This window comes from Sciurus carolinensis, chromosome 7 (assembly GCF_902686445.1).
Source record: "Sciurus carolinensis chromosome 7, mSciCar1.2, whole genome shotgun sequence".
Taxonomy (NCBI): Eukaryota; Metazoa; Chordata; class Mammalia; order Rodentia; family Sciuridae; genus Sciurus; species Sciurus carolinensis.
The window spans coordinates 98795773-98820765 of record NC_062219.1 but is presented as its reverse complement, the minus strand read 5'-3'; the positions used below and the strand labels follow the sequence as shown (position 1 = coordinate 98820765).

The following is a 24993-nucleotide window of genomic DNA, read 5'->3' as shown; positions in this document are numbered from 1 at the left end:
ATTTTTTTCCTCTCCTACCAGTTTTGGCCAAATAATATAGTTATGGTTGTTTTTTTTTTTTTTTTTTTTAAATTAGTAGTCCTATCCAGAACAAATCTTGCATTGCTTCTTATCCCAAGATCATATTTGAGAAATTTCTAACCAGCTTTGGTTCTAGAGTTTTTCTTTTTATAAAAAAGCCTATGTAGTTTATGTAATTTGTATAGTGGATAAATTGCTGAAAGTCTGTAAAAGCAAAAAAATGAAATTGTGTTTTACATGCAGTAGGATAATTATTCTATAATGTTAAAATAAAGATCTATCTGCCTTAGAAGGCATGCTGTATCTGCCTTACAACTGAATTTATTTTCATGTTGGCTTTGAAATATTTAAGTCTTGTACATATTAAATTTTGTGAAATTATAATCTGCAAAGCTTATAGTTTGGTTTGTAAAATGTACATAGATCATAATCTGTTTAAAGATAAAGCTGCCTTTAAAAATTTCATTTATTGGTAGTAGGCACTGAATTAGAGCAAAATGTATTCCATGCTTGTATAATTATGTCAAAATGAACTCTAATCTTATGTATAACTAAAATGAACTATTAAAAAGTTTAAAAACCTTTATTTATTTGGCTTTTATGAAACCAACTCAGACCAAAGGAGTACCCTGTTTTCAAATGTAAATGAATAGTTACAGTAAATGCAGTGTGCTATTTCCTTTTTGTTATTCAGTAATAATGCAGGTAGACTTAAAGTATTCCTTTTTTTTATTTTTTAAATTTTTTTAATTTTAGTACCAGGTATTGAACGCAGGGGCACTTAACCACTGAGCCATATCCCTAGCCCCTTTTTTATATTTTATTACAGACAGGGTCTCTCTGAGTTGCTGAGGCTGGCTTTGAACTTGGTATCTTTCTGCTTCAGCCCCCCGAGTTGCTGGGATTACAGGCATGTGCCACTGTGCCTGACTTGAAGTATTCTTTATTTTAATCTTTTATGTTCATTATACCCCTTGACCTCATACCCAACATATCCCTGGAAGAGTGTGGTTTGAAGTATTGGTATTCCGTTTATCACAGTAGAAGACACATCTGCTTTTAACTGCTGTCTATTACCACCTTGCTCATCTTTGAATATTGTTTCATAAAAAATTCTCGTATTTAATATTCATTGAATTTTTAATTTATACTCATAATTTTGTTTCCATTTCAGTGAAGATCTTAGACGCTGGTTCATTCAACAAGAAATGGATCTCCTTCGATTTCGATTCAATATTTTACCCAAAGACAAAATTCAGAATTTCTTAAAGGATAGCCATTTGCAATTTGAAGCTGTAAGTATTTTTGTAGTTTTTTTCCCAGTTATTTTCACTATTTATCCTTCCCTTTTGCCTTAAGTGCTGGTAGTAATGTGAGGAGTTCATTCTCTTTACATTCTGAAGCTCCTGCATAAAAGACTAGCAATAGCTTTGCACATAAGTGATATTTAATTTGCAGTAGTGAAGTTTGGAGGAGGTAGTGATTTATTTAAGTCAGTTGTCAGTAGACTCTACCTGGTTGAATAGTTCTAAAAAATAATTTTTGTAGGTAAATCTGAGTAATTATATAAATATAATTATGTATTATAATTATGTAAAAAGAAATGTGTGGGATATTTAGCAGGGATAAGTATTGTAAGAGAATTTATATCTAGATAGATCCATGCTTTGGTGGACAGTAAAAATTCTTTTTGTAAGATCTAGAGTAGTCAAATCGTAGTGGGATTGGGTTGGACCCTATTTTGCTCTTGGAATGGGTGGCTTAGGCCGAATATAATAAAAGTAAAAGTTGGAGTAGGTGAAAGACATTTGTCCTGTCTGACATATCCTGTCTGAGGACATACTCACTATAGCAAGGAACAGTATTATTATATGAGTTGGGAGAAAGAGATTGCATGAAGGGGAGGGGACATTTAGTGGACATTTGGTGTCTATTATGTATTAAAGAGGAACTTTTCAATAATTCTGTCATTTACTTCTTAAAAGTACCTCTTCTGAGGTCTCTAAATAACCTACTTAGACATAGTCAAGTGTTGTGTACAGACCATGTGACCGAAACCTATTGCTTCTCCTCTTTGCTTTTAGCTTTGATCCTTGGTAAAGCTCATTGTTGCTATTATCTATTCCAGTTAATTTATCCTTTCATGTTAGAAATAGTATTTTATTTTATTTTGCTGTTGTTTATATTACTGATTTTTATTAGATCATATAAAAATGTCCTTGGAAAGATCCATTCTTTATAATAGAATGTCTGAACACATTGCCATGTATAGTTTTTTTTTTTTAAATAATGCATCTATTGAAGTAGAATTTACATATCTTGAAATTCACACTTTTAAAACATACAGTTCATTGATTTTTAAGTATAATTCCAGAGTTATGAAACCTTTACCAATATCTAATTTGGGGACATTTTCATCACCCTAAAACGAAACCTTGTACCCATTAGTAGCCACTTCTTGTTCCTTCTCCCAGTTCTTGACAACCACTAATCTACTCTCTGTTTCTGTGAATGTGCCTGTTCTGGCATTTCATATGAATGGAATCATAAAATATGTGGTCTTTTGTGAATGACTTCCTCCACTGAGCATAATATTTTCAGATTTTTATCCATGTTGTCACATGTATCGGTACTTAATTCCTTTTTTTGCCAAATATTTTATTTATGTATGTGGCTGTTCATGGACATTTGAGTTGTGTTCACATTTTAACCATTGTGAATAATGCTGCAGTAATACTCATGTACAAGGTTTTATATGGATATATGTTCATTTCTCTTAAGTATATACCTAGGAGTGGAATTTCTAGGTCATAGTACAAGTCTGTATTTAAATTTCTGAGGATCTGTCAAAATGTTTTCCAAAGTGACTTCATACAACATCTTCTTTTTGGTACCAGAGATTGAATCCAGGGGAGCTTCACCACTAAGCCACATCCCCAGTCCTTTTTTATATTTTATTTAGAGATGGGTCTTGGTAAGTTGCTTAGGGCCTCACTAAGTTGCTGAGACTGGGTTTGAACTCATGCTCCTTCTGACACAGGCTTCTGGGGTGCTGGGATTATAGGTGTGCACCACTGGGCCCAGCTACCATCAAACATCTTACTAGCAGTGTATGAGGGTTCTAGTTTTTCTATATCCTTACCAACATTTGTTATTATCTTTTTTTAAAAAATATAGTTATCATGGTGGGCATGAAGTGATGTCAGTATGGTTTTTTTTTTTTTTTTTTTTGGTGGGGGGATTGAAACCAGGGGTGCACTCCCACTAAGGTACATCCTCAGTCCTTTCTACTTTTTATTTTGAGACAGGGTTTTGCTGAGTTGCCTAGGCTGACCTTGAACATGCTTGTCTCATCCTCCTGAGTTGCTGATATTATAGCTGTTTGTCACTGTGCCTGGCCTTGATGTGGTTTTGATTTGTGTTTTTATTGATGTTGGACATCTTTTTGTGTACTAATTGTCCTTTGTATATCTTCTCTAGGGAAATGTTTACTTAAATTCTTTGTCCATTTTTTTTCCTTTTTCTTTTGGTGGTCCTGAGGATTGAACCCAGGGCTTTGTGCATGCTAGGCAGTTGCTCTACCATTGAGTTACACACTCGACCCTTTTTGCCAATTTTTAAATTCAGTTACATTTCTTTTTATTGTTGAGTTCTTCATATATTTCTCATACAAGTCCATTATCAGATTATAAATATTTTCTCCCATTTTCCTCATGGAAAGAGAGAATATGGCTCTGGAGATTGAACACTGTGGCGTGGGTTCTACCACAGCCTTCTCTTAGGCACTGACACACAAGCTGTTCTGGGGCATGAGTTTTCATGTGTTGCTTCAGGTAATCTTTCCGTTTAAATGTTTTCTGGCATACTTCACATGATATTTCCTCATTGTGGGTTTCTCTCACTTGTTTTAGAAGTTCTGTCCATGTTTTTGCCACAAAGTAACATCCCTTTTGACATACATAGCCTGAATGGGGGCTCATTGGTATGTTTGCACTGATGGACTTTCAGTTGCTGATGTTTCTTAAAGGTATTCTTGCAACCTTTGAAATTACATACATACTGTTTTTGCTGATTTTCATGTTTGTGTTCAAAATGTTTCTTCAAGTTTGATTTTGTGTTGAATTTCTGATCACAACCATTAGCTGTACAAATAAACGGTTTTTCTCCAGTATGAATCAGGATGTGGTGACTCAGATGGTAGTCAGACGAAGGCCTTGCCACAACCTTCGTAGTCACAAGCAAATGGTCTCCTCCTTGTGCTTGCACAGGTGTGCGTGCAAGCTTCCAGGCCTTGTTGTAACTGGCGCTGCGGGAAGGATAAACCGCCTAGGGAGTGCGCGGGGTGGCGCGGGTGGTGCTGGGCTTGGGCAATGGTCAAGGATGACACCAGCACACCTAGGCCCAGGTGGCTGCTCCAGGGCTTTCAGGTCCCTGACAGGCACAGGGCCAGGTGCCACGAACCTGAGGGCCGTGGAACGCTTGGGACACCCCACCCACTGCCTGGAGCAGTTCCTCTCCATGGTCCATTTTGAGTTAATTTCTATACATGTTGTAAAGTAGGGGTCTGTTTTACCTGTTTTGTAATTCTACAAAAGAATACCTAAGACTGGTTAATTTATAATAGAAAGAAAGCTATTTGGCTTATAATTCCAGAGGCTGGGAAGTCCAAGAACATGGTACCTGCATCTGATGAAGGTTGTTGTGATACATTGCAATATGGTGGAAGGTCATCAATGTTAAGAGAGGGTCAGAACCTGAAAGCAAGAGGGAGCTGAAATCTCTTTATAACAACCTACTCTCCAATAACCTACTTCTGTGATAGTGGCATTAATCTCTCATGACCTAATCACCTCTTGTGAGGCCCAATACTGTTGCGTTGGGAATTAAATATATGACACATAAACTTCATTCTTTTACATGTGAATAACCAGTTCCACCCCATTTGTTGAAATGGTGAAATGTCTTTGGTACTTGAAGACTCTTAGTTTTATTTCATTGATCCTTAAGTCTATCCTTATACTTGTACTACATGAACTTGTGTTTTGGTTACTGCATCTATGTAGCAAGGTTTTAATTTGGGAAGTATGAGTCTTTCAAGTTTTTTTTTTTTTTGTCCTATCCTAGGTTTCCTGTATTTTCTTTTAAATTTTGTGTTCAATTTGTCAGTTTCTCCCAAGAAACCAACTATGATTCATATTGGGATTGCATTTAATCTGTAGGTCAATGTGGGGAGTATTGCCCTCTTAAAAATATATTGTTAAGCCATCTAATCTATGAACATGGAATGACTATTTATTTGGGCCTTTCATTTTTTTAAACAAAATCTTGTACTTATTAAATTTATATCCAAGTACTTTATACTTTAATGTCATTGTAAGTGGAATTGTTTTCTTTACTTCATTATTGGTATGTTCCTTGCTTGTGTATAGAGATTCAATTGATTTTTTTAATATTAATCTTATTTCTTGCAACATTGTTGAATTTTTTTTTTTTTAGTTCTAATACTTTTATAGTGAAATAATTCTTTTTTTTGTTGTAAACAAATGGGATACATGTTGTTTCTCTGTTTGTACATGGTGTAAAGGCATACCATTTGTGTAATCATAAATTTACATAGGGTAATGCTGTTTGATTCATTCTGTTATTTTTTCCCTTCCATCCCACCCCTCCCACCCCTCTTTTCCCTCTATACAGTCCTTCCTTCCTCCATTCTTGCCCCCCTCCCTAACCCTAACTCTAACCCTAACACTAACCCCTCCCACCCCTCATATGTGTCATCATCCACTTATTAGCGATATCATTTGTCCTTTGTTTTTTTGAGATTGGCTTATCTCACTTAGCATGATATTCTCCAATTTCATCCATTTGCCTGCAAATGCCATAATTTATCATTCTTTATGGCTGAGTAATATTCCATTGTATATATATGCCACAGTTTCTTTATCCATTCATCAATTGAAGGACATCTAGGTTGATTCCACAATCTGGCTATTGTGAACTGAGCAGCTATGAACATTGATGTGGCTGTATCTCTGTAATATGCTGATTTTAAGTCCTTTGGGTATAGGCCAAGGAGTGGGATAGCTGGGTCAAATGGTGGTTCCATTCCAAGTTTTCTAAGGAATCTCCACACTGCTTTATAGTGGAATAATTCTGAGATCATCTCATATAGACAGATATAATCTTATTCCTTAATTTCCAATTTGAATTTTTAAATTAGCTTTTCTTAATTGCCCTATCTGGAATTTCCTGTCCAATGTTGAATAGAAGTGGTAGTGGTCATTCTGATCTTAAAGGGAGAACATTCAATCTTTGACTATGATATACGATGTTAGCTTGAGTTTTTTTTTTTAATAGATGACTTTTATCATATTGAAGAAAATTTCTTCTAATTTAGCTTGACCATTTTCATCATGAATGATGCTGTATTTTGTTTATCTACATTTACTGAGATGAAGTTTTTTTGGTCCTTTATTAATATTGTATGTGACATTAATTTGTAGAATTTTAATCAACCTTGCATTCCTGGTATAAATTCCCTTTGGCTGTAGTATATAATCCTTTTTTATATATTGTTGGATTTAACTCGCTAGTAGTTTGCTGAGGGTTTTGCATCTTTATAGATAGGGATATTGGTTTATAATTTTTTTGGTTTTGTTGTTTTTTCCTATTTTTTTCTTTTCTTGACTTTATTAAATAATTTCTTTTCAAATCTATTATCTGCTTTTACTTGCTTTGGATTTATTTTATTCTTCTTTTCTAGTTTCTGAAGGTAGAAGTTTAAGTTGATTTGAGATTTTTTTTTTACATGTAGATGTTTACAGTTCCAGTTTCCCTCTGAGTACTGCCTTACATCATCATGAATTTGGGTATATTGTGTTCTCATTTTCATTTATTTTATTCCTTATATCTTTATATTGGTTATTTGGAGTGTTGTTTAATTTTCATATATTCTTGAATTTCCCAGACTTCTTTCTGGTACTGGTTTTGACTTTATTTCATTTTAGTCTGAGAACATATTTTTTATGGCTTCCATTTTTAAAAATTTATTGAGCATTATTTTGTGACCTAGCATCTAATCTTTTCTGGAGAATGTTCCATGTGTACCTGTGAAGAATTTGCTTCTAGTGTTCTTGGCTGGAGTGTACTTTATGTGGTTTGTTAGGTCTAGTTGATTTATATTGCATTTTCAAATCTTCTGTTTCCTTGTTGATCCTTTCCCTGTTCTATCCATTATTGAAAGTCATATACTGAAATCTTCAACTTTGATCATTGAATTATTTATTTCCATCTTTAATTATGTCAGTTTTTGGTTTATGTATTTTGGGACTCAGTTGTTAGGTGTATATGCATTTATAATTGTTAAATTTTCTTGATGGAGTGAACCTCTTATTATTAAGAAATGTTTCTCTTTATCTCTAGATCATTTTTTGTTTTAAGATGGATCTGTTTTGTCTGATAGTAGTATAGATATTTCAGATCTTTTATAGTTGATGTTTGCATAGTATGTCTTTCCCTTCCTTTTACTTTCATCCTATTTGTGTGTTTGACTATAAAGACATCATATAATTGAATTGCATTTTAAAAAATATTCATTCTGCCATATCTGTCTTTTGATTGGGATATTTTATCCATTTACATTTAATGCAGTTTCTATAAGGTAGGATTTACATCTGCCATCTTGTTATTTATTTAATGTATGTCTCATTTTTTTTATTTATCCTTTTCTGCCTTTTTCATGTTAAATGGATATTTTCTAGTGTGTCATTTTAATTTCCTTTTATTTTCCTATTTTTTTGAATTATTTTCTTACTAGGAATTATAGTCACCATTTTATCATAAAAATATAGTTGGGATTAACCTTAAATTAATTCAAGAGTGTCAAAAAACTTTGCTCCTAAAGTCTGTTCTCTCCCCTAACATTGTACTATTATTATCATATAAATTACATCTTTATACATTAACAGAGAAATTTATACTTTAACTCAGAAGATTTTGAGTTCGAGTTATGGAAAATGTCTTTATTATACTGGAGTTAATTTTGCTTTATTGTGATGTCTTTATTATGTGGGACTTAAGTTTGCCTTGGCATACAATTCAAGGTTGGGAATAATTTTTCATTAGGATTTTGAAGGTATTGTTATGTGTACATTTTAGCTTTGAAAGTTGTTTTTGAGAAACTTGATTCTACTTTGATTTCTGGTTCTTTGCATCTAACTTTGTGTACTTTGCTATTCTCACTCCCTCCCTCTTGTGGAATTTCATAATGTCAGACTTTTTTTCCTTTGGGATGGAAATGTAGTGGGCCCTTTTTATCTAAAGATTTGGGTTTTCCAGTTTAGGAAATATTTTTTGTTATTGCTTTGCTAATTCTCTTTCATCTATTTTCTACATTCTCTCCTTATTATCTCTTGTTAGTTGTAATTTGAGCCTCCTGGGTTGGTCCTTTTCTGATCTCTTGTGCAGTGACATTTAATCATACCTTTTTGTTTTATTTTCTGGGGAATCTCTTCAACCCAGATTTTCCACGTTTGTTTACATGTTTTCAACCCAAATTTTTCCACATGTTTATTTACATTTTTCCCCCCCTCTCTCCTGTTTTTAATTTCTAACGTTCTTTTCTGGGTCTCTTTTTATAGTCTTTTGCCTTTGTTTCATGAATATACTATCTTCTGTTTCCTTTTGAAGGTTATTTATTTTAGCATTCTTCAACTTCTTTCATTGTGTTCTTTTCATTTAGTTATTTAGTTCATCTTTACTAAATAGCCTTTCATATTCATTATTTCCCTCAAATATCTAATTCTTGTCTGTTTGTTCATGTTTAATGTTAACATACTGAAAAGGCGGATTGGAAGATAGAGGTTTGTGTGCACGTGTGGGTGCATAAGACATTTACTTACTATTATACCTTGATCAGTCACTTAAAATTTTTTTAAATTATTGAATGACCCCTGCTAAAGATTCAGAGAGGAAACCTCCCATATCCTACCATGAACTATGTCTTAATGCTGACATTCTTATACCAGTCTATGGTGATTTTTCTTAATTACTTATTGTTTTGCATTCCATAACTCACATCTTTCATCTTCCGTATTTGATACTTGTAATTTGTGAAAGTTTCTGGTGCACTTAGAGATTATATCAGCTCCCTTCTTTTCTCAGGGACTTAGGTTGTAGCTTCCTCTTCTGAGTCAGTTAACACACTTTCCAAAACCTGTTGCCTCTCTATTCCACTATTTTATTTCTGTGTGTTTTAGAATCTCTTTTTATTGTTATTTTTATTGGATTTTAGAGGTGGTGGAAATAAATATTTCTGTTCAGTTTGCCATGGTTAATTATGGTTAACCAGACATCTCAATGACCTCAGTAATCACAGTTTTGAATTTAGGAAACATAGTTAAAATTTTGGAATGTGTTTTATTAACCACTGTTAACCCATCAGGCTTTGCTGCTGTATTGCTGTGTTTGATTCCTCCCTCTAGTGTGTATCAATGTTAATATAGATTCCTCCATAGATTTCTTGTGCTCCTACACATCTTGCTATGTATGTCAAGACTCTGGTCCAAACTGCTCTTCACTCAGGCCATTTCTTAGGTGATTTTAGTAAGCACCTTTGAAAGATGAGGTAATATCTTCCTTTGCCATATAGAGGAGGCTTACTGCTTGGTATAAAAACTACCAATTGCCAGTGTTCCTTAGCTGTAGTGCAGACCTACTGCACAGGGAGATCCATCTGTGCTATATTATGTTACCCCCCCATGGGTCTCGGGGTCAAGGAGAGTGACCAAACTTACTGGTTCTCTTGCTGCTTCCTGTGATGTCAATACTAAAGTTCTTTGACTTTTTATAGCTTCCCATAGGTAGTATAGGCTAGCATATTGGCTAGGTGTCTTAGTTCTTTGTTCTATTGCTGTAACAGAATATTGGAGACTGGGTGGTTAATAGAGAAAAGAGGTTTATTTACCTCTCGGTTCTGGAGGCTGGGAAGTTCAAGATTAAGCTGCAACTTCTGGTGTGGGTCTTATGTTGTGTCTTAACATGGCAAAAAAAAAAAAAATGAGTCATATGCAAAGAGAGGGGACACAAAGGGCATCCTAGCTTTGTAACAGCTTGCACTTGTAGTTAACTAATTTGATCCTCTGAGAGTGAAAAATCACTCCCATTAGACTCCATTAATTTATTCACAAGGGCTCCACCCTCATGACCTAATCACATCCAATACTGCTTCACTGAGGAATTGAACTACAATATAAGTTTTGATGGGGACAAACCATAGTCAAACTGTAGCATGAAATTAAATCTTAGACTTAACAATTAATTTTGAGTAAATTTTCTAATCTGTACTTTTTTCATCATCTTTAAGATGGGTATAATAACAATCCTCACCTCACGGATATTTGAGGTTTAAAAAAGATAATGTGTAAGAGTATTTAGTATTGTGCCTGGATTGTATATTAACTGGTCATATTATGGAGAAGACAGAAGAGCAAATGCCTGTATGATGAAGTTTGGAGTCAGTTATATTGGTATATTTTGCTGCAATTAAAAAAAAACTATTTTGGATCTTTTATTTTAGGAAACTGGAATTTATGAGAAGTACATGCAAAATTTTAACAAGTATGTTGGCAGTTAGTATCATGATTTTTAATATTACTCTAGTTGCTTCTTGTCTGTTTGCTATGATTTATCTTTTATTTACTTATATATTTATATCCTGTTTCACTCTGTAGTTCATTGAGGTATGTTAGAATAAACATAAAACTTTAAAATAAGGTAAGAAACATGAATAAAATTGAAAGGTTGACTGAAGGGAAAATTAATATCTACATTTTACATACTAGGCAATCTTACACAATTTCTCTAGGGAACAGTAATTTTGGCTTCTTGTGTGACTGTTTTGTTTTTTCTGGTTCAGTGATCCTCAGTGGGGAAATAGGATAAGAAGGTATTCCTTTTAGTGGGTACATCAGAAACTGGGTGGAGGTTTGTAGAATATGGGAAACATTATGCCTTATGCTTTTGAAATTTAAACTAAAGAATGTACATTTTGATCAAGTGTATATAGTTGGTGGGGATTCATGGAAGCCAGAGCGAGAGACTGTTGCGGGAGGCCTGACAGAAAAGCCATTCCTGTGGTAGGCTGCAATCATTTCCCCATGATAGAACTTTTTTCCCCACTTCTTCTATGTGCTCTCTCCCATGGTATCTGATACTAGTAATTAAGGCACTCGAATTTGGGTGCTGTTGATTAGCTTTGAAGTAGGTGCTGTAAGAGTTCTTCCCGCTTCATTTTAGTTTTTCCTAACTTTTACCGTTTCAGTAATAGGAACACACATATTTTCTTCATTTTAGTTTGTATTTGAAAACTATTATATCAAAACAGGTATTAGTGATGCATTTAGACTCAGAACAAAGCAAGGGTTGGGCAAGTTATTAGCATTTGTCACATGAGATAGTCTCTGATATGTGACCTGCTGCCTGTTGTCCAGACAGAAGGAAATAGTGGGGGTTGGAGAGCCATGGTGCCATCTTGTTTTCATGTCCCAGAAGCTGGATTATTGGCACACATGTTTTAGAGTTTACCTGGACTTAAAGTGCTGGTATACTGTTTGGGCACATGTCTTTGTCTTTTCAGTTTCTTTAATGCTACAATGATTTTTATATAATCTTCTTATGTAAAATAAATATTTTTACATTATGAGGAGTTGCAATATTATAATTAAGTTGCATTGTGTTTGCTTTGATGGAGAAATATGTATAGAAAAAAGATCATTTATTCCTTTGCATAGATTTTACTCTTAAATTTTATTTACACATTCCTGTGGCTTCTGTGCTTTTACTGGACAACAATTTGCAAAATATAAACGAACCCAGTTATCAGATCTGGAACTATGTTCTACTATAGACTCAGGCTGTGTGTCTGTACTTTAGCTTTTTTAGTCTATACTTGAATTTGTAGAGGATAGTAGATCTTTATGACATATGAGAGAAAAATGTCCAAAAGGAAAAACTGATATTTTTCATTCTTTGTCTTTTATGTAAATAACTTGGATTTTAAATATGAAGTTTCTATGAAGGGTTAGAAATGAGGGAATATTGCCATGTGTGGAGAGTATTTTGGATCACTTATTACTGAGTTGATTGAGTTGCGAGAAAGGTGAATTGGTATGGTTAAACAGATTCTATTTAGGTTTCTTCAGTTGGTCAGTTAGGAAAAGGTCAGGCTTTGACAGCTGTCAGCCATGTAGACAAAGGGTTTCTGTACTGTTGCTGTCCAGAGTCTGATAGCAACTTATAATTTACTTGGATGCTTTTTGAAACTTGCTTAGAGCAGTCAAAACTATTTTTTTTTTAATTTTTTATTTGAAATACCAGTAGATCTAATGGCAGGATACTTTTCATTAGAGTACTGTGGAACGGCAGGGACAGGAAAAATTCGGAGAGTATTCTGTGTTCCAAATGGAAACTACATTGCATATTAAAAAGAATTAGCATCGTTCAATTGCCTTTATGTTCAAGGAAGTGAATTTTTTAGTAAAGGCAAGTAAGGTTGGCAACTTTATGCTTGACTCTGTGCAACCAAGTTCATGTAAAACTTTGAATTTTTTATTTTTGCTTATTTTAAAATAGTTTCTTATTCTGAACCTAGCATTTAACATTTCTTATCCTTTGTAGTTTGAAAACTTAATTTCTTCTGTCCTAGAAAATATTTCATGTCATTCTTGGCCGGTAACTTCTTTTCAATGACCATGAATTAAAGTTTAATTTGTCATTTATTACTGAAAATGTCAATCATCAATTTATTAGGAACTTTTAGATGCTTTTTTCCAGTTAACATTGGAACATTGATTTAATTTTTACAGGTGTGTAATCTTAAAAGTTGTTTTGGTATTCACTTGTTAATCATTATTTCATAGATATTTGCAAAATGGCCTTGAGACAGTCATGGGTTTCTGACCATTTTGGCCCTTATTATTGTTGTTTTCATTGTTAATTGGGTTGTTATAGCTCTTTGGGAATGTGTGTTCATCATTGCTATCTATTCCATTTCTGTTGCTTAAAATATGAAAATGCATTCACCTGATATACACAACTTTTATACCTACCATTGGGGTCTCTAGTTATTATAAGCCTATTCATAAGTTGCCAAGTGATTTTAGTGTGGTGGTTGCAAATTGGTAAGATATGTGTTCCTTTTATCTTTAAAAAATTTTTTTAGTTATAGATGGATGCAGTACCTTTATTTTATTTATTTATTTTTATGTGGTGCTGAGGATGGAAGTGCTATACCACTGAGCCTGATCTTTATATCTTTTGATCTAATAAATTTCAGCCAATAAGGGATCTGGTGATATAGCTGAGGCAGTACATGCAGATGTGAGAGTAGAGCAGGCTAAAGAACAAGTATGTTTGATGAGTCTGGAAACTCTTCATAGTATCCTGTTAAGCTGCTGGCTGTGAGAGGTGTAGAAACGGAGACTGGTGAAGAGGGAGACTGGTGAAGAGTGAAACGGGATATTAAGACACACTCTTTGAATACTCTTTATGGCAGTTTCAGACATAAAAGAACTGAAGGGGAAAGGATTAATATCAGATGAAGGATATTAAAGAAAAAATGTTATTCATGACACTTATCAAAGATTAAGTAGGGAAGACTTTATTCAAGTGTTGTGGGGGACTATGGTAGGGTTTTGTAGTATGGGAGATAAATGAGCTGAACACTCAATATCATAAAAAGAATAGAACTTCATAGCCAAGGAGTTGGGTGGTGGGTAGCGTAGGCAGATGGGAAGTGAGGAAGAGATAGGACAACTTTTTGCTAATCTGACTTTAGGATTTTTTGCTAAGGGTGGACAAAGGTGATAAAATGTTGAGGGTGATCAGAGCAAGGGTGAAGGATTTTTCCCAAAATGACTGTGTAGGATTCTTTTTAAAACGGATAAATATGTCCTAGTCAAAAGGAGATACATGAGCCTGACTAGAATTAGGTCAAGAAGAGAATCCTTGTCAAACATCAAACTTGTCTTCCGAGTGGGGAAGTAAATTGTTTTATATTCCAAGGCTGTGCAGTAAGTTAGTTTGATAGTTCCAGACATAGTGCACTGAGAAATTTAATTTTGAGTTAATTTCTCAAGAAAATAGTAGTAACATTGCAAAGATTTGCCTGTTTTGTGAATATTAGATGTCTTAAAGATGGGTATAAGTAACATGGAATTCTTATCCTTTTTCAAGGCTAAATATTAGATGATAGAAATATAATGTTATATATAAAATAAGCTTTTTTTCATTGAGTTGGTTTTAAGAAATTATATTGTTTAGCAAACTTCAACCTGTTTTGTATATAAATAGAATAATTTATGATTTAGACAGAACTCTTTCTGCATTTGTTACAATTGCATAGCTTTGACTTCTTTCCAAATGATTAAATGAAAATATTCACAGAGGATTCCTTTTTATAAGTATATTCAACAAACCTAATACTATTGTTCTCATAGTGGTTTTTGACATCAAAAATTATAGAATCCACTCATATTATTTTGTTTGTTTATTGTGTGGCTATAGTTAAAATATTAGTAAATTTTATATAGAGAGAATAGGAAAACATTCATTGAACTTTTAGTTAATTGAGGCCTAACTATGTAACTGTGTATAGCTGAAAAAAAAAAAATGGCAGATGGTCTTTAGTGATAATATTTTAGAGTTCACAGAATTTGGATTTTCCTGCTCATTATAAGATAGTTTAAACCTAGAGATACTATGGTTAAGTGTGAAACTTCAAATCGAATTACCCTTGAAGGCTAAAATTAACATGCAAAAATTTTCAAAATAACTTGTGAAAATCATTTCTCTTTTTTAAAGTTTTCATGTGGCTTTTATATATATATAATATATTCTGATTGTTTGATGGCTATGCCTATGACTTTGCCCTTGAAAAAAGTATGACTTTAAATTAGTTCCCTATAGAGAGTTTTGTCCTAAATGTCTTACAATGTTCTGTGTACATACATATACATACATGCATATATTTAGATCCTAAAAGAATGAAACTAATTTTACTATATATGGTCTATAGTGGTTAAGTATTCTCTGTAATTAAACAATAAAATTGTGAAGTGTTATTCATGTTTTTTGAAGATGTTCTGAAAAAGATCCTGAGCTTTTGTATATAGACATTATTTTTTTCATTCCATAATCTTCCTAACCTTTTCCTCTTGCCTCCAGGTTCCCTTGAAATTTAATCGTTTTTGGTTAAATTCCTGTGTCATGGACTAGTTCAGTTCTTGGTCAGATTGCCTTAACATAGGTCTTTTGCATGAGAATGAGAATCAGGCATGTGGAGAACTAATGGAGTTGTACAAAATAGTACTTTTGTGTTCTTAATCATTAGCTAAAGTCCGAGTTATAATTACAGAACAACAACTATCCTAGTAGCCCAGGCCCTATGTATATACCATTCTGCTACTTCCCACCCTTTAGAAAGTGTAGAAGGAACATGGACTTTCTCCATTTATTCTTTGTGTGTGTGTATGTGTGTGTGTGTGTGGTGCTGGGGATTGAACCCAGGGCCTTGTGCTTGTGAGGCAAGCACTCCTCTATCAACTGAGCTATATCCCCAGCCCTCTCCATTTATTCTTTACCTGCTGCTGGTTGCTAATCTCACTGGCTTTCAAGAAATTAGTGCCATCCTTCGCCTATTGATATCTGTTTTTGTTTGCTTTGTATCCTGTTCATCTCTGGTCAGAGGATGTGTCTCCATTCCCATGAAGCTTTTGGGCAAAATATTTCTTCTGTAATCTCTATTGAAGCTTAATAGCCACATATATTTTAACTCCCTTTTAGTTGATTCACGGCTTAAAACTGCAATATGAATATTAGAAAACCCAGTGGATTGACTCCAAACTTGCATGGGGTCCTTGTTTCCTTACGAAGGATTATTTATTGATGACTGAATAAAGAGTGGATTTATTAAGGTCTGGATTTGCCCAGTGATGTAAGGAGGCTGGAGAGAAGTTAATCACTAGTAGCTAACCTTCCATATATGTTTACTGAGTATGAGACACTTGGCTCAGTGCTTTATATAGATTACATAATTGAATCCTTGCAATAGCTCCAGGAGGAACTTGAAGAGCAGAGAGGTTAAGTAACTTCCCCCCTAACCCAGACTTCTAGATATTTTGATACGTGTAAATTACAAAGTATGTTACTAAATATATGAGCAGATTTCTTCACAGCTAATACTTCACTAGCACTGAGATGAAGTGGGATAAATGCTGACATTTAAGGTGACAGGACTCATCAGAAGGGATATACAAACACAGGTGTGAGTTTAGAGATTTACATTAATGTAGAAAATTAAAGCATTAACTGTAATTTTACTGATGTTTTATTTTAACTGACAGTTCTTGGCAAAGCTGGAAACTAAATACATTAAATATACCATAAGTAGTTTTCCCAGTATGATGTGTGTGCTGACTCTAGGGAAAACATTATATTCATACAACTTAGTTGTTGAGGGATTTGTTACCTTGCCCCTGACTTTTCTACATTCTTAGCTTTTCTTCTCTAGTACCGTTTACCCCTTTAAGAATCTTTTGGTGTTATATTGTATGTTTCAGTTCATGATCAACAACTGATGCTTATCAAAGATCATTGTAAACCAAATTTTGGTCATTAAATTCTGTGCTTGAGGTAGGATAATTCAATCACTTAGGAAAAGATAGTTAGGGACTTGTAGGTTTTCTTCTTAATACACAAGAAAGAACATCAAGGGAGTCCTACTGATTGTTTTAAACTGAGCCTTTCGAGAGGATGGTTTAGTCAAGGGGTTCTGGATCATAGGGGATATAGCTTCCCTACTAGTATTCTAGACATCTTTGTGGTACTTTTGATGGTGATAACCATGATTGGCAGGTATTACAGGCATTTAGGAGACAGGAGACAGGAGTGTTGGGATGCCTACAGTGAAGGCACTGGATATAGTTCTGTATAAGAATGCATTTTCTCATGTCTTGCTTAACTTTTCACATTTATGTGGTCAAACACGGCCAAACGGTTTGTAATCATCTGCATATGAAATCAAACATTGTTTTATAAATCCACATAAATTGTTTTTTCCCTCTTTTTTGTATACCTTGATTGTTCTTGGAATTAAAATGTCTTATGAACTGATAGAAGATAATACTTGGTTTTGTTCTGAAAATTTCTGTGAATTGTTTACCTTTTTTTTTTTTTTTTTGAAAAAAAGTAACAACACCCATGCTATACCATTTTGTGCTGGTAGGTGGCTTCCATTAATGAATATAATATCAAACTTACTCCACACATGTCCTTGAGTGCTTTTATTTACTTTGCCTTTTTTATATTTAATTATGGAGTTCTATTGATTTAAAAAATATCTCTGAATTTTATCTTGGGTAGTAAAGTAAGTATTGTAGCATATTTTAAACACTAAAATATTAAAGGGTAGCATTGTGAACCACTAATTTCATCCAAGCTTTGCAGATCCCCAAGTTTGATTCTATTAGACCCTTAACTATAGTATTATAAAAACTGGCCATAGCATGTTTCTTATTTTTCTTTTCGGAAGATTTAGGTAGTTTTGGCCTACAGTTATACTTTTTTTTTTTTTTTTGAGATTTCTCCTTCTTTTTAAAAATAATCTTATCATTTACCTCACTAATGCTAAGTAGTTATCATCCCAGACACATTGTGTATATAATTAAAGTTATATCTGGTTGTTTTCCTATTTCTTGTGAAAAATAATCTTAAATTATTATTATCATCCCAGACACATTGTATGTATAACTAAAGTTAAATCTAGTTGTTTTCTTATTTCTTGTGAAAAATAAGCTTAAATTAAGCCCTCAATATCACATACTGTCAGTACCCATAAGCACTGTGAGCACAGCAGATGAAGGAGAGAGCCAAAAGCAGCATGACAATAATACTTCTTTGTAGTCTCCTTCATAAAGAGTTCAGAGCTCTTCATCTATTGTGAATGTAGAGTGTCCCAGAATCCCAGTGGAATAGGGCGAGCAAATTCTCAGCTAGGAAAGAATGAGGCTGGTAGTCTGCTCACAGAGCCTGTGGAGGGACATCCAGTTTAGTCTGTTCCCCTTGGTGGTGTCTTCATAGAGCATTAATTAAGATGCCTTATTCTTGGGATTGTGCCATTTATATAGTAAGGTTTCTAGTCTTTGTATCACTTTTGTAAAGGTTCCTAAAAATCATCTGTTTATAATTGTGATTTAAAATAGCCAGTCTTGAAGACAAGAATTTCAAATTAATTTTATTTATTTCCATTTTAATTGAGGATGACAATAGTGTAACAGGAAAGAATTTCACACATTCTGAACCATAGAGAAAACTTTGCCTTTGGACTAGGGAACTTCTGAGAATTAATTTGCCAGTCTAAGTTCCTGAAGATAAATATGAAGAAGGCCGAAGGATGGTTTGGGATGAGCTGGTTGGGTTAGGGTGATCTCTTTGTCTTGCTCCTTTGAGAAGACTCACTGGTGCCAGGGTGAGCTTGTGATGGAGGGGCCTTGATTCCTTCCTTTCTTTGTCCAGCAATAGCAAAACCTGTTTTTCCTGAGTACAGTGTAGTTTTCTCCTTTTTCGAGGTTGAACACAGACATAGTTCTATCATCTCATCTTTTTCCTAACCATAGTATAACCCCATCTCTCTGGAGGTCTCCTCCTTGTCATATACTTTATTTAACATTATTTTAATGACATCTTCACCTTTTTTATTTAAAGGAAATACATTCATGTGTTTTCCATGTTAGTGGGTTGTGGTTGTACATTTTTATAAGCAAGTTTGTCAGTAAATTATGGAAAAGAGTCAGGGATGAGGTTAGCTAGATAGAAGAAGTGCAGGAGGGAATTGAGAGGTTTTGAGTAAAGGGATGTGTTGTAATTTACCATGATGAAGATAACTGCAGCAGCAGAGTGAATAAGGAAATGAAGGGTTGAGACCTAAGTTGAGATCTAAAAAAGTAACAGAATTTTGACGAGACAGAGTTCTCAGGAGGATAGTGCCAGTGTCTGTGTTAATGTTAAGAATTGTTTGCTGAGTGAATGTCTGATCAAATGAAGGACTGAATGAGGGTCTGAACTATAGCAGTGGCCATACGAAAGGGAAGAAGTGAGTTGATATGGCAGACATTATGGAAGAAGTCTGAAGAATGATGACTAATGGAATGTGAAGTGAGAGTGACGCCAAGCTATGTGATGGAAGGCAAGAGTTGTGTAATATTCGTGATGAAAGGGAACATAAAAATAGGAATATGTTTTTGGGCTAGGCTCATACATTTGGTTGTGAAAATGGTGACTTTGAGTCCTGGGGGCCAATAGAGATAGGCAATAGACAATTCAAAAAGACTGAGTTTAGGAGGTTATGGTTGGAAATATATAATCAAAATATCACATAAAATACTATTTGAAACTGTTGAAGTTTGCTAAGGGAAAGAGTGGGAGTGAGAAGATTTGGGAAAATTGATCTAGTGGATTTCTTATGCCCCTAAGTTACCTAACTTTTCAATGCCTCATTTTCTTTGACCACAAAATGGGGAAAATCATGGAATTGTTGTGAAATGTAATGAAATCATCTCTGTAAATTACATAGTGTATGGAAAGCATGTAGTAAATGCTCACTAAAACTTAGCTAAGTTGTTGTTATTATTTTGGTACCAGAGATTGAACCTTAACCACTGAACCACATCCCACCCTATCATGTTTCCCTGCCGGCAGAGAGACACGACACGTATCCTGGTTCAAGGCTTTATTGTTAAAAGGAGTCCATCCTACTTCTTCTATTCTCCTTTGTTTTCTTCCTCCTCTCTAAGGGCTACAGCGAAGCATATATACACAACATCAGCCAATCAGAGCACTGTCCATGAGGGAAAAGCATGGACGATATAGTAAGTTACCTGGGGCACAAGGTGATCATGCACAGAGCATGCATAGGTACAAACCAATCATAGAAACTTCCATATATGATGCCATTTGTTTTTCACAATAGAGCCTTACTGGAACCTTACTGGCAACTTGCCAGCCGCCATCATTAATGAACAGCCTAAAAAGGGTCTGGGGTCCCGGATACCCCGACACCACCCCTTTTTATTTTTTTAATTTTGAGACAGGGCCTTGCTAAATTGCTGAGGCTGTCTTTTTTTTTTGTTTTTGGGTGCTGGGGATCGAACCCAGGGCCTTGTGCTTGCAAGGCAAGCACTGTACTGACTGAGCTATCTCCCCAGCCCCAGCTGAGGCTGTCTTTGAACTTGTGATCCTCCTGCCTCGGCCTCCTGAGCCTCTGTGATTACAGGTGTGTGGCACTGTGCCTGGCAGCTGTCTTATTGTTTATTAAGTTCTTTGGCTCTGCGTATGAAGTTGAACTGATTCTAATACTTCTAATTCTAGAAGTTGTATTGAATGTTTAAAATTACAAGTAATCTTATTAGCAGTGATTTTTATTTCTCAAATTAGAACATTTTAACTTTTGCAGGTGTGGACAGTAATAATCTTGGATTTTTTTTGATAAATATGTGATTCACTTTTAGGTATTTTTACATAAAACCCTTTTCTTGACATTTAATACCTCTTGGGACTGTAGTTTCACCTTCACTTTTCTAGATAAACTCTCAGAATATCAATAGGACAACTAAAATGTAAATATAAAAAAGTTTAAATACTAGGTATATCTGTGCTTATTAGCACTTATTTCTATTCATTTACTATTAACAAATCCCTGTACTCATTTATTATTAAAGCAAAAGAAACACACAAAATATTATTATATTTTTTGGATTAGGTGGGGAGCAGAATAAATGAGAGGTGATGATATTAAAACTGATCTAGTACTAGACAGATTTCTTCCAATGAGGATGAGCTACAAGGAGCCCCTTTGCATTTGGTATCAGCGTATCAGCTTTTTTTTTTTTTTTTTTTTTCCTCTCGTGTCCAGTTTACTATGCTCTAGAAGTGTCGTTTGGGGGAGCCAAAGTACTGTACTTCAACTTCCAATAGTCCATTCAGTGTAGAAGGGGGAAAAAGTTCTCCTTTTTTCAGTGTTTGTGTGTTTCTTTTGCTTTAATAATAAATGAGTACAGGGATTTGTTAATAGTAAATGAATAGAAATAAGTGCTAATAAGCACAGATATACCTAGTATTTAAACTTTTTTATATTTACATTTTAGTTGTCCTATTGATATTTTAAGAGTTAAGAGAAATTAGTATTTTTAGTTGAATATGTGTCATATCACTTCAGAACTGTAGTAGCTCCAACTTAGATCATTGATTCCTTACCTGATTGAGACTGACATTGAAATGCCTAAAAAGAAAGCAGCTTTTGGAGTTTTCCAGGCAGTGAATCCACTAATATTTTCTGAGTGTCTGTAGGTGCAAAGCACTGTAAATTACATTAAAAATATTACCACTTGAATAAGTCCTTAAAGAAACAATTTTGGAACTGTTTGATTAGTATACATCAGAACTATTGTTTGGGCTCTATAGATAGAGGTTGCTCAGGGATGTAATAGAATCTACATACAAATAGATGAGAGTTTGAATTTAGAAAGGATAGCTTTCTTATTCTATCTGTCCTGGTTTTCATTTAGTTCATTGTATATTATTTAAAATTGTTGTATATTATTTCTTTTTAGTATAACTTTGGCATGATTATTTTTCTTTTCTTTTTACCATTCCCTTTGCAATGCAGGTGCATGTTCATGCCCACACACAAAAGAAGATCCATAATTTAGATAGTATTTATAGCAGGATAGACACACGATTTATTTAAAGTTTTTAGTAGGTTGCTACCTCTGGTCATGAGAAAAGTCTATTTTTGAATTCCCCTCCCTCCCTCTCTCTCTCTCTCTCTCAATTGGATTCTAGAACAGAGGACCTGTCTCCAAGACCATTTCTTTATCAGCAACTGTGGTTAAATATATCTTAGAAAAGGTAGGAGAGAAAGAAAAGATACTTTCTCAACCATCTCTTAAGGTTTTGCTATTTATTACCTGACTTTTGTTTGTAAGTTCCAGCATTACTTTCATTTTGTTAGTGAATAGGGATGTTTTGGGCAGGCTGAGAAGGAAATCCTTTTTAAAAAGTCAGCATCATTCTTTGTGAGAGAGAAAGTAATCAACTAGCTTAGCATGTTATAATGGCAGCTTTGCTACTTTGTCCTCTGCTTTCTCTCTTTGTCTAACAAAGAAAATTGACAGGCTGCTTACATCTCTGTGAGTGCTTTTCCTTAAAACTGTGTGATTGAATGCCTGGTGAATACAACCCTGGCTTCTGTAGCACCAAGTGGCAGAAGTGGAAAGAGGCTCTTTTTGCCCTCCCTCCGCCCCTCCCTTTTCCCTTCCTTCTTTTCTTTTTCTTAAAAAATGCTACTTGATTGTAGCATGGGTGAAGTTGACCTCTGGGAAGTTACTAAAAACTGAAATAAATTATTTTTCTTCTCTTCTGAGTTTCATATTTAATTTTCCCCAAATGCAGAATTAGCCTAAATGTTGCTAAATGCTAGTTTTCAGCAAATGAAGTTCAACTGAATTTATATTTCTTTATTTTTACTGTATATGTGATAAAATTAGATAATTAATAAAGGTTTAAAGGAATTCTAACTGACAAATTCACCCTGTTTCACCTTCTTAAACCTAAGAAGCATAATTTGCCTAAATTATGCAAATGCTAATTAAAAGGTTTAATTTGCTAATCATCTCAGTTTGATTAGAGGCAGATGCTGATTATCTGCACAAGCCTAAATGGACCTTTCAGAGATGGCTTTCATTATTTAAAATCAACTTGTCAAACTAATTAAGACATAAATTTAAGAAATAACAAATATCAGTTTTCTGTATACTTTCAGTATGTTGTAGGGCAGGGTAAATCACAAATGCCATACACCAAAGACTTGTATACAACGTCATCAAGAATTCCAGTATTCCAAAGTTTAAGGGATGAACATTGGCCTTTTTTTTTTTTTTTTTAAATACTGAGCTCATTAGATTCCACAGTCATACCTTTGTTAGTCCTGTGGGTCTTTGATTTTTTTTCCCTCACTTTTTTTATTCCTGCTGTGGGTTAAAACTACAAGGGAGCAGAGAATTGTGTATGTGCATTCAAACCATGCATAGAAATTTACAGAATGTATCGGACAGGTATGCCCGTCTTCCCTTACAGGTGATCAGACCTTCCTCACAAAGCTGAGATGGAGCAGGAAACAGACATCAGGTCACTGTTAATGCAAGGAGACAAGAGGATCTTCTTAGTTAGGATTCCTTTAAACCTTTTTTAAAGATCACCTTAGTTTAGTAATTGACAAGCAATTGGGTCCTTGCACTTAGCTTTTGTATTCTTCCTGGATTGTCTTTTCTTTCTTTTCCAGTATTGGGGATTACACCTAGGGGCACTCTACCACTGAGCTACATGTCCACCCCTTTTTATTTTATATTTTGAGGCAAGGTCTCTCTAAGTTGCTGAGACTGTTCTTGAACTTGCAGTCCTCCTGCCTCAGTCTCCCATGTAGTCGGGATTACAGGTGTGTGTCACTGCACCTGGCTTCTCCCACCTGCTCCTTAGAACAAAGAAAACTATAAATTGGTCAAGTGCCTATGCCTGATTAAGGTCAAGACTAGGGAAGCAGAGGAAGAAATTGCATTACCCCTAATCTGAGTCAGATATACATGGCTCAGTATCAGAAAATGTTTAGGGTTTTGTGTTTGAGATTCAGGGTATTAGAAGATCTGAGGTATAGACAAATGAATTCTGCTTTGAACTGCACCAGGATCAAGGGTAGTATGATGAAGTAGCATACTGTCTAAAAGGGGATAATCCAGAGTTAGTGTATTCTCATGCGAAGAGCACAGGCTCTGCTGTTATGCTACATGGGTGTGTTGATTAGCTTGTCATCACTGTCATAAAAATGCCTGACAAGAACAATTTAGAGGGGGGAAGTTTGTTTTGGCACATGGTTTCAGAAATTGAGTCTCCGATGGGAAGACTCCATTGCTATGGGCTCAAGGTGAGACAGAGCATCATGGTGGAAGGGCATGGTACAGGAGTGCTGCTCCACTCATATTGGCTAACAAGGAGAGAGAGCGAAGGGGGAAGGCACTTCAGGGAAGATAAACCCTTCCAGGACTTATCCCTAGTGACCCACTTCCTTTAGTTATGCCCCTACCTGCCTACATTACCACACAGACATTCCATTCAAACTAGGATGGACTGATTAGGTTACAGCTCTCACAGTTTAATCCTTTCACCTCTTAATACTCCTGCATTAACACAGGAGCTTTTGGGGTACATTTCATATGCACATGATAACACTTGGGTTGAACGCTGGCACTGCCACTTACTAGTTGTTTTTCCTCTTTGATTTGGTTTTCCTATCTGCAAAATAAAGAATAGAGGTACTTACTACCTTATACTCACAAGGTTGGAAGGCATTGATAAGTTAATATATTTTATAAAACATTTAGAATAGTGTCTGGCACTTAGTAAACACATAATAAATGTTAACCTTTGTTCATTATTTTTATTTGTTACCGTTACAACTTTTGCACAGATTTGCAAAATGATTGTATGTGTGTGTGTGTATGTTTGAGTGTGTGTGAGTGTGCATGTGTGCATATGTGGAGAACATTGATGGAATCCGGTACCTACTTGAGTCATTTAAAAGTGCTCCAAATTATGTACAATAATAAGAAATTATGAGAACTTCAGTTATATAAGCTAATAGAATTTGAAATACTAGTGTCTTATTAAAATGAGTAAGAACAGATTTTAGTCCAAATCTTGCTTCTTTCTGTGTAGTGTGGGCAGGTTAGGTTATGTATAGATAAACGTGTTGATGCTAGATCAACAGCTGAACGATTGGGGAGCTTGATCATGAGTCCTTTTTGCATTTGAATTTTAAGTGTAAAAGGGAGGTTCGTTTAAATTCAGTTATTTCTCCCTAGAAATGGT

At 34.7% G+C, this 24993-nt stretch overlaps 1 protein-coding gene and 1 pseudogene across 1 annotated transcript in view; one reads left to right on the top strand and one right to left on the bottom strand.

Moving 5' to 3' along the window:
• Prim2 (DNA primase subunit 2) overlaps positions 1-24993 on the top strand; it is a 283327-nt gene that overhangs the window by 6818 nt on the left and 251516 nt on the right. Inside the window, exon 5 of the mRNA XM_047558364.1 lies at positions 1196-1316. Within this exon, the coding sequence (XP_047414320.1) occupies positions 1196-1316 (121 nt within the window). The remainder of the gene's footprint in view (positions 1-1195; positions 1317-24993) is intronic.
• LOC124988442 (transcription factor IIIA-like) lies at positions 3708-4541 on the bottom strand (annotated as a pseudogene).